This window comes from Selaginella moellendorffii, unplaced genomic scaffold (assembly GCF_000143415.4).
Source record: "Selaginella moellendorffii unplaced genomic scaffold, v1.0 SELMOscaffold_23, whole genome shotgun sequence".
Taxonomy (NCBI): domain Eukaryota; kingdom Viridiplantae; phylum Streptophyta; class Lycopodiopsida; order Selaginellales; family Selaginellaceae; genus Selaginella; species Selaginella moellendorffii.
In genome coordinates this window covers 1795203-1805055 of record NW_003314284.1, presented here as the reverse complement: position 1 = coordinate 1805055, position 9853 = coordinate 1795203, and the positions used below count along the sequence as shown (strand labels likewise).

At 49.7% G+C, this 9853-nt stretch overlaps 3 protein-coding genes across 5 annotated transcripts; all 3 read right to left on the bottom strand.

Annotated features, from left to right (window-relative positions):
* Positions 1 to 99: 99 nt before the first annotated feature.
* LOC9656016 lies at positions 100 to 2755 on the bottom strand. Of its 2 annotated transcripts, XM_024678788.1 has the most exons (9): positions 2641 to 2755; positions 1734 to 2076; positions 1468 to 1626; positions 1313 to 1418; positions 1059 to 1244; positions 874 to 997; positions 531 to 817; positions 391 to 477; positions 100 to 335 (listed from the first exon to the last, which is right to left on the bottom strand). In XM_024678788.1, the coding sequence occupies exons 2-9, from the start codon at positions 1806 to 1808 to the stop codon at positions 271 to 273; spliced, it is 1089 nt and encodes a 362-aa protein (XP_024534556.1). In that variant the 5' UTR covers positions 1809 to 2076; positions 2641 to 2755; the 3' UTR covers positions 100 to 270. The 2 variants fall into 2 exon arrangements, with proteins under 2 accessions (XP_024534556.1, XP_002973960.2); XM_002973914.2 differs by lacking the exon at positions 2641 to 2755 and having other exon boundaries at positions 1734 to 2335.
* Positions 2756 to 3371: 616 nt separating this feature from the next.
* On the bottom strand, positions 3372 to 9801 carry LOC9656015 (E3 ubiquitin-protein ligase COP1). Its single transcript, XM_024678731.1, has 9 exons — positions 9738 to 9801; positions 9462 to 9606; positions 4498 to 4670; positions 4363 to 4466; positions 4206 to 4304; positions 4041 to 4145; positions 3798 to 3977; positions 3604 to 3714; positions 3372 to 3536 (listed from the first exon to the last, which is right to left on the bottom strand). The coding sequence occupies exons 1-9, from the start codon at positions 9799 to 9801 to the stop codon at positions 3372 to 3374; spliced, it is 1146 nt and encodes a 381-aa protein (XP_024534499.1).
* Positions 6307 to 8509, bottom strand: LOC9656014 (root phototropism protein 3). Of its 2 annotated transcripts, none has more exons than XM_024678785.1 (5): positions 8323 to 8509; positions 8122 to 8217; positions 7998 to 8067; positions 6783 to 7943; positions 6307 to 6727 (listed from the first exon to the last, which is right to left on the bottom strand). In XM_024678785.1, exons 2-5 carry the CDS (start codon positions 8178 to 8180, stop codon positions 6347 to 6349), a joined length of 1671 nt encoding a protein of 556 aa, XP_024534553.1. In that variant the 5' UTR covers positions 8181 to 8217; positions 8323 to 8509; the 3' UTR covers positions 6307 to 6346. The 2 variants fall into 2 exon arrangements, with proteins under 2 accessions (XP_024534553.1, XP_002973958.2); XM_002973912.2 differs by having other exon boundaries at positions 8335 to 8509.
* Positions 9802 to 9853: the final 52 nt, after the last annotated feature.

Sequence of the window (9853 nt, the reverse complement as noted above, 5' to 3'; positions counted from 1 at the left end):
AAAAAAGGAAAAAATGGCCTGCAGACGGCAGTCACGCGACCTCTAGGCATCAGTCTCCAGGCGATGGTATCCAACAGAATAAAACGAGGACAAAGAATAAAACCATGACAACTTTGCGACGTAAGGATTTGACCTCTTTGGAAAGTTGGGAATGCCAAAATGCGAAAAAAAAACCGACCTCTGGTCCTGGTTCTCAATCGCTCTGGCACAAAAAAATCGCACATCAAATCATCTACTTGGTGGTCGTCCGCAATCGGAGCAACACGTCGGCTACTTCAAATCTCCAAAGTCCAAACTATCCAGTAGCTTGTCATCCTCTGAAAAGACGCAATTTGCTGCACAGGCAAACGAGTTTAGGAACGAAAGAGAAAGGTCGAGGCTGGAGCTCACCGATATCGTGCTTGTCGGGAGATTGCAAATATGACTCAGTCTCGGGGCTCATGAACGGGGAAGAGTAGCCTCCAAGCGCTCCTAGATCTGGATCAACAGCGCACCTCAAAACCGAGGAGAAAAGAAACATATCTACGTACCAGAACTCGCTCCCAGCTCCGCGGCGAGATCCGACAAGCTAAAGTTCCTCGGAAGATGGCCAAGCGTTCCAAGCGACTCCCTTGAGTTGTGGCCATCTTCTTCTCCACCGTCAAACGACACAATCCCATTCTGAGAGTTGTGCTCGTGAGAGTGAGGCTCATGCGACACAAACGGCGTGTCCAAAACCATCCCGGACATATCAGTAATGCCTCCAAACGGGAAGTTTGCGCCGTTGGCACCTCCCGAACCGGGAATATCACCTGTTTGCATGATTGAATCCATTGCACTGCAAGAAAGAAACGTATCAAACGACTTGCTAGGATTCTTAAACCCGAAAGCTACCTGGATCCTGGGCTTTCGTGAAAGTTCTCAGCTAGTGGATTGCCACCGGTTACTATAGGCATTGGTGGAGCGGGCATATCACCAGTCAGTGGAGGAACTGGATACCCCATCGGCACCTGTCCCACTTCAAGTTTGCAACGAAAGTATACGTCAGTGACCAGCTTCAATTCAACCCAGAGGCTTACTTGCGTGGTGCATGCCATTGCTGGGATGCGGCATTGGAACTTTTGTTGGAATAATTCGCATCTTTTGCATCAGATGGACCTGCTGCTCGAGCAAATGATTGAAAGTCATGATGTGCTTCTTCAGCTTGAGCCTGGCGTAGTAAGCCTTGAAAAAATCTGGATTTTGTTCTTCTAGCTTTTGCCAAACTGAAACAATTATAGAGCGCGTGATTTGCGGCAGGAAATAGAAAGAATTGAATAAAGCATTGACGTACCGAGGCTTGTAAAACCAGGCTCGATCTTTGCTTGGTTCAAGAGAGTGTTGATAACCTCGGTTTGATTCATGTACAGCTGAAGGCACCTTTCAATGAGGTTTTGTACCTGAAAGTTCCATCAGAACCATTACACGGGCAAAAGTGATCGTCCCTACCAATTGTATGTCTTCGCATGAGATTTTTCTTCCCTCGGTACTTTGGTTTGCAGCAGAAGAAGGTGAGCTCTCAGTTCCAGCTGGAGCATTCGCCTGCTGAGTTTGCTGCGAGGCTTCGTGCGGTACTTGCTGCTGCTGCTGCTGTGCAGGCGATGGAGACTACACCAATCAAAATTCACGAATATCAGAATGGAATTCGTCCGCTTTGCTGAATCCGATCAATGAAAAGGCCGAAGCAGCTCGAGGAAATCAGAAAGAAGCAGTACCTGAGACGGAGCTGGCACTTGTGAGGAAGAAGGAGAAGGAAGCGGCTTTGCAGTTTGCGAAGCCTGCTGCGGCATGGAATATCACGAGACAAACTCTAGCCCCTAGTTTCCTGTAGAATCTACATTCTAGACACCCCCCTGCTCAAATCTCCAGTCCGAGAGGAAACTGGAGAAAAAAAAACAATCCGGGAGCCTCCAGATCCACGAGCCTAGAATTCTATCCTATGCCATCCGGCCCACTATATGTACTCTAGCCTACAATGTACTAACCTCCGTAATTCTCGAGCTGAGTCTGGACACCACTGGAATGCCCACTACTCATCATCTAAGTTCCGTAATGCTCCTGGACACAGCAAAAAGGAAAAGTCCGAGTTAAACACATCGCAAGTAAGCATGAGGTCGATAGAAACAAGAAAACAAAGCTCTTCTTTTTTTTTTCAAACGAGAAGAAGTTCGCTAAAATCACGGCAACCAAAGATGTGTGGAGCCAAAGAATTTAAGAACCCCGTGCACAGCAGAACGGAAGAACAGGAAGTACCAAACAAATGGACAAAAATTCTCAATGCCACACGCACAGAGTGTAAGAACGCAGAGTCTAAAGACACGCAAGGCAAGAGGAGAAAACAAAAAAAAAAAAACAAAAAACACACACACACCACACAAGCAAACAAGGAAAAATGCTTCCAAAGGCCCAGAGAGAAAAGGAAAAACGCTATCGCAAAGAGAAAGAGACCTAATTCTATCTGACGCTGCCCATCGCCCACCCTTTCGATCGCTACCGCCCAAGCGACGAGAAATTACGCAGCGGCCAGGCAGCCAGGGAGCGCCAGGAAGCCCACATTGCAATCAATCAATCACTCGCTCAATCAATCCATCGCTAGCAGCAGCAGCGGCGCGGCGGCCATACCATTTCGCTGGCCGCTTCCTTCCTCCGCGAATCGCCCGAAAGCGCCGCCCTGCCCAGCTGGGCCGCCATTCTTTCCCTTCTTCCTCCGCCTCTTCGTCTTGCATGGCGAGAGAGAAAAATGGGAGAGAGAGAGAGAGAGAGAGAGAGAGAGGGCGACGAATATTCCACCGTTTTTGTCATGTGGCTCGAGATATTTTTCTGGCTAATCACCATTCCTTCGTCCGTACGATATAAAAGAGTGGCATTGCTCCATCCATGGAGCGGAGCTCCAACTTTTGGCCTTTTCAATCTTTCTGGCTTGATCACGGGATCGCGATTGTTCCATCCTGGGGAGAAAATAAATAAGAGAAGAAAGTGGTAACGAATCAAGGAGATTTTCAAGGTACCTTGCGTTCACGAGGGGATCGCTTGGTCCGTGGAGTGCTTAAAAGCCTCCACTTTTCATATGTTCCTGGGACACTTGCCACGAAAGAAAAAGAGGAGATCTAGGCTTTAGCACTTTGCTGGGCCTGGCATCACGTACCTATGTTGCTGCCGGGACGTACTTTAAACTCTCTCGCCACAGGATAAAAAAGAAAGCCATCTCAGATGTGATTTCCTGTTAGACAGCGTACCGCTTTGAGATAGATGGAAAGAGATAAACTGGCGAACCTGGTACTCCATACTCGCGCCTTTAACGAGCTTTTAAAGCTCGAAAGTGAGCTTCTCTCGCGCCCCTCTTCTTCTTCGTCTCAAGACGCCAGCATGAGAGCTCTGATCTCCCCCTGGCTGCTTGCCGCCAGCATGGTGTGGCTATCACTCCTCCTCCAGCAGACGGCGCTGACAAACGGTCGTGTATCATCGTCAGCTGCGTCCTTTCTCGCAAATAAATGGCTGAGTGCCGGCTTTGGAATCCCCTGAAACATCACCATTGAGATTTGTTCTACTTCGTCTTGACAATGCAGCTCTAAAAACCGGGCTTACCTTGTGGTAAACATAGACCTCGTTTGTCTCGCTCCCACAGGCGATGTAATCAGAAGTGACAGACAGCCCGACAAAGTTCTTTTCGTTCGTATGACCTCTATACACCTGGAGCTGCAAGAAGATAATCGCGAAACATCAGTGTCTGAGATGATTATATATCAGCGTCGCGTTGATCAGATCTCATTGATGCTTACGGTATTCCAGCTTTCGAGGCTCCATAGCCGAAGCGTTCCGTCAGTAGAGGCGGAAACCATCTCGTTTGATGGCGTAAACTTGACGTACGAGACGGCCTTTTCATGGCCCTTGAACAAATGCAAGGGGCACTTTGTCTGACGTAAATCGTAGTAATAAATGCAGTGGTCCGCTGATCCTGCCTGAAATTTTCAGCGAAGTTAACAGCAAAAACAGAAGAGAGATATGAGAGAAAAAAAACGGACCCCAACTAAATTACTCGAGATAGGATTGAACGTCACTGAGCAAATGTTTGCCTTAACCTCGACTGTCAGGACACTCGTCTTGAGCTCCTTGCTCCATAGCTTAACCTGCAAGGTAGATTGATTGACTCAAATCATCCTGTAAAAAAAGAAGTAATTGTTTCTAACTTTGCCGTCGTCGCCTCCAGAGACTAACCGCGATGGCTCCATTGGCGAGAAATCAACACTCCATATCCGCCTTTCGTGCTCGTCATAATTGACTGTATTCTGAATGAAATGGTTTTTATATCAGAGCCGATCGATAGGACCCCATTCTTTTACTTACTTGGCACGCACTAATATCCCAGATCTTTATGATGCCGTCGTAATCGCTAGTAGCGACGCAGCTTTTGGAAAACTTGTCCCAGCTCACGCAACTTAGCTTCTTGCCTGTCTGTAGCTCAAGGCTTGGATTCCACACGACAAGGGACCATCTCACAGCCTACAGATGTTAAGCCATTGTGTCTACCCGGTTGCAAGATTCGTAAGAAACTCATATTTACCTTCGGAAACTCGAACACCCGCAAATATCCCGAGACACTCGCTGTTACAAAGAACTCGTCACCGGGATCAAAATCGAGGCTGCACAGAATGCTTGCGCTTGAGATGTGAGCTTCAGAAAATGCACAACGGCATACCCAGATACGATGTTTGAGGAATTTGACAGACCTCCTGATTGAGTTTCCGATAATACATGTAGTTTTCTGCAGCATTGTCAGTTCTTGGAATGCCTTGAGGTACATTGAGAAATCATACCTATAGCGACAAAATCCTGAAACAACAGAGCGAAAGGTGTCTAATCCAGAACCATAACTGCCTCTGGATTGGCAACGTCTAATCTCGTCTATGTAGATTTCTCGAAACAGGTCATATTGCTGCAACAAATGGCGGAGTATAAAATATCAAATAGTTCTTCACAACACTTTGACGCTTTACCTCAATTAGAACCATGGCTTTCCTTCTTTTAGGAGTCGGCTGCAGCAACTTGGCAACAGAATTCTGAGAAATTCCAGAGCTCGTTGAGCTCGCAGACATTTTAGCTCCAGAAAATGCTGTCAGATACGATTTCTTCTGTTGCTGGAGTTGGCTTCTTTCTTGTCTCAGCGACAACAAGTCATTCTTCAAGGCTCTCATATCTTCCTTCACCTGCATTCAGAGATCAATAAAAGCCCAAATCGTTATTTCGAAAAGCATCAAATTTTACTGACCTTGTCAAGTTCAAGTTGCTTTCGCCTTTTCAACTCGTGGAAAAACTCAAGCAAATAATCCATATTCTCCTCGGCCTCTCTGTGTTGTGACTTCATCTTTCTATCCGAGAGAAGGTTGAGCAGAAAGTCGATTTCCTTGAGCGACATATCATGAGCTCCCTGTAAAAACAAAAGGGACAAAAGTAAAGTGGGAAAAAGTGAAAACAGTACGAGAAAACTTCAGCCACCGACATGCTGGAGAGCGACTCGTAAGTTCTCTGTGGGAGAACCTCGAGTCAGAGATTTTAGTGTCTGGAGCTCTCTCACGACCTGGATCATAACAAGCCAAAGACATGAAATCTCGTAAAAATCTAAGAAACCTCTAGAAAATTCCAGACCTTCCCGAGAAGAACGTTGGGATACATGAGCTTCGTGGTGAGGTAACTGGAGCAGCAAGGGCAGCTATTCCTCCCGTTCAAGTGCGTCGAAACACACGAGTAGCAAAAGCTGTGTCCGCAAGCCGTGAGAAATGGATCTCTCAACGTCTGGAAACATACTGGACACGAGAGATCCTTCTCCAGATCGGCCAGCGCCACCGCCGGGAGAGGAGGCGATGGATGAGGAGGATCCCGAGGAGGAGGAGCAAGAGAAGGATCTTCCTGGCAGCTCTTGCTCTTCCCTGGATCGCTATCATCGGCGATCGTCGCGGTTTCACCCTTCGGCATTCGATCGTCGAGGCGGCGCAGGAATTTCACAAACCTACGTCCACAAAGACGAGAGACAATGCTCGGTAGCGTCAGCGGTAGCGGACAAATATTACCTTTTCTCTCCCTCCAGCGCAAGAACCCTAGCGCTAGCTAGCAGCGAAAATTCCCGGCTAGCAGCCTCGAGTCCATGTGGTTTTCACGTGCGAACGGGAGAGATCGACGGCTCTCAAGGCGCAGGAGATCAATCTGACGGCCCAGAGCGCGTGTAGCTGTTTTAAACGAAACAAGCGGGATGTCTACGTGGATGCCCAGGAGATATGAACGTAAAGAAAGAGATGAGAGACGAACGTTTTTCTCTTTTATATTCTTCCTCTCGTCAGTAGATCCTTACACCCAATTTCTTAAGCTTGGACCTGACATCGCTATTTTGTTTCTCGAGCTTGAGGCTCCGGAAGTGGTTCTGGAACTCGGAGAAGTCGGCCTTCATTTGCTCCAGCTCGCACCGGATCGTCCGGATCTCCTGCTGGAGCGCCGCGGTTCCTCCCCCCTCGATCTTGGGAACCTCCATCGGCAGCTTCTGATTCGCCTGGCTGCTGTTCTTGAGCTTGAGGTGCTCGAAAAAGAGGATCTGCATCACGGTTCGCAGCGGGAGGCGCTCGTTCTGCGCGGCGTGCATCGAGGAATGGAGGGACAGCCGCTTACAGTCCAGAAGCTGGCACAGATCCTTGCGTTCTTCGTCCTTGAGCTCCGGATGGACCTGCAAAGTCACAAGCTTTTCTTAAGTCACAAGAGCTATGGAGCTGGCACTCCACCTTGAGGAAGATATTGATGGCGGTGTAGAGATAATCGTGCGAAGCGCGGTAAGAGTCCGGGAGAGCCTCAGCGAGAGCCTTGAACCTCGCTACGCTCAAGTTCCTGTCCTGCGAGATCTCGGCCAGGTAATTGTCCACCAGAGTCGCCACCCTCACTCGATGATCCAGCACCACCGAGTTGCCGCTCCCATAGTTGCTCGTGACGATCTCGTCTTGCCTCACAAAGTGCTCGACGAGCCTCTGCACTAGATCAACGTCAACCTTGAGTCCACAGCAGCTGCTCGCGTCGAGCGCCGGCACGAGCAAGTCGCTCAATGCTGCGCTGTCCAGCTGCGTACCTGCGCGCTGCTCGAGGTCGATCTTGCAAGGCAAGTCGGCCTCCAGGAGGTGCGCCATCCGGATCAAGTGCATGAGAAACCGGCTGGGAACCAAGTCCTTCCCCCGAGGAAGCATGCTCAGGACCTGTTCCAGGAGAAGCCTTCCTTTGCCTCGAAACGAATGCTGGTCGTACTCGATCTCGGAGCGCCGGGGAAGCCAGCTCAAAGCGTAGAGCGCGACCGCACCAGCAATCAGCTCCAGCTTCATCCCTTTCACCCGTACCGCGGCCATCACCTTTTTGAAATAGTCAACTGGAAGCTTGAGAAGATCGTCAAACCACCACTCTTTCATGAGCTCCTGTTTGTTGCTGCTACTCAGATCCATGCTCCTCCTGCTCGGGCTCTGAGCTCTCGATCCCATCCTACTGCCGTGACTACTCCGGACACCCCGCGGATCTGTGCAAGCCTTCCATGCTATGGATTCCGTGCACCTCTGGACGATCATCAGCCTCTCGGCCCAGGCGTGAATTTTTCCGCAGCTCAGCAACACTGTCACCGAGTCCTTCCACGATCCCAAGACGACGGTGTTGAAAAAAGCCTCGGCCTTGGACACGAGGTTCCCGTCCTCCAGATCCTCCGTCATCTCCAGGTGAACCGCGGCACACCACAGCGCCGCCACGTTGGAGGCGTCCATGTCGACGGGCATTCCATAGCAGAACTTTGCTGCCAGCTCGAACGCCTCGGGGCCGCCGGGAACTTCGTCCAGTCGTATCCGGTTCTTTTGCGTGTCCCGGGACTCAAACACCAAGCGGTTGAGAAGGCCGCTCCTAGAAAGCAGTGGAAACTTTGGTTGCAAGCAATGTAAGCTTTCATCGCCCAAGAAACAAGAAAAGAATACCTTGTGAAGATGGAATCTCACATCTTTCACCTCCACCACGATGTCACTTTGTAGCTCCGTCGCCACGCACCTAAAACCCGAGAAATCAAGACCATCCACAAACGAAAATCCCAATGCCACGAACCAAGAGCGGCCTTTCGCCTCCGAGAGATTGGCATTTGCCCCCAGCTTTATGGTACTCATCGCATCCTTTCCCAAAATTCCTCACTCCGATCGCTCCCTGGAGCAAGGAGGAGATCAATCAAAAGCCCGGCAATTCCTCTACACTCATTCCACGACCAGAATAGGCACTGCCTCCTCTAAAAAAATGGCAACCCCGAAATACCTAGACCCCTACCCTGCCGATGGATCCATCGCCAAAAACGCTCGGTCCAGCGAGCGGCGCTCACTCCGCGCGCCAAGAACACCACGGCGCCATCGCACCGAATTGCTCCTCGCTGCCGCCGTGCCCTCGCCCCGGGGCAACAAGAACAGCAAAAGTACCGTCCATTGCCCTCCTCTCTCATACTCTGGCTAGCTATACCACTAGTAACTACGCACTCGGAGGGAGGAGGGAAGCGCAAAGATTCTCAACCCTGGGCCGTCGGATCTGTTACACGTGGACGGCTGGCCGTGGGGCCCGGACATACCCCAAATGGACCAATAGCAAGCTGCCACGTCTGAATCTGCGTGCAACATGGCGTGCATTATAGCATGATGCACGATGATGAGATCTTTTAACTTATGCATGAGGGTATATTCGACCGCTTTGATACGGCGCGGTTGACTAAGAGCGATCGATTTCCAAATGTTTGTCACCGTACATTGATTTTCCTTGTCTTTATGTTTCCACCGTGATCACCGCCGCTGTTCTTGGGGGCCATTTGTTGCGTCTTCTTGAGAGAACCCAGGTTTTGGGTGACGAGTTTGAGCGATTGTTTCCAAGTGCTGGCCTTCTTCTCCAGATATCTGCAACAAGAATGATAGAAATTTCATGATCCAAAGCTCCCAGATAACCAGACCTTTCGTTTGGCCTATAGCCAATGCACTTTACGCACTTTGGTCCATCCACCTGGTCACCCATTCCCTTGTCCACGCACTTCCTACAATATAGCTTACCACAAACCTGGAAGAAAGAACCATCGATCAAACTAGAATTCCATCCAAGGATAATCTCATCACATACACACGGCCACACGGCCACACTTACCAGACACCTCGTTTTCAACCACAGTGGCTTCTCCCCACACTTGGTACACCGTTTGTTGTCGAAGTTTCGATTCCCAGTCCGAGGTAGAGTCCGAGGTGTAAAAACCCCACATAGCTTTGTCACTACCCGGGGCCGAGATGGAGCTCTAGATCTCCCAGACAACACAATATAGTCCTCTCTATTTCCAAGCAGCTCTCCCACAGTGGAACTCTTTCGAGGCGATTGCCGCTCCTCACACTCCACTTCCTCGTACACAGTCGCCATCTTGGGAGGACTCACTGGAACTGGAACTGGAGCTGGAGAAAGATTTGGAGCTGAACGAATTGGAGCTACTGGAGGAGTTGAATCTTTTGGAGGTGGAGCTCCAGGGGCTGGATTCAACGGAGTTTCGCTCAAAACCAAGTCCTTGAGCGTGAGATCCTGCTGCCAAGCCATTTGCTCGTAGAAGGCATCTAGAGCTTCTTTCCTATTCCTATTACCTCTACTAGAAACACTATTAGTCTTCCATAACATTTCCGGGCTCCCATCCAAAGCTTCTTTCCTATTCCTACCATCACTACTAGAAGCATTACTAGTCTTCCATAGCACTTCCGGGCTTCCATCATCAACAGCCATTGCTCTCCCCAAGTGTCTCTTCGCAATCTCTTTTTAAGTGACAAAACACGAC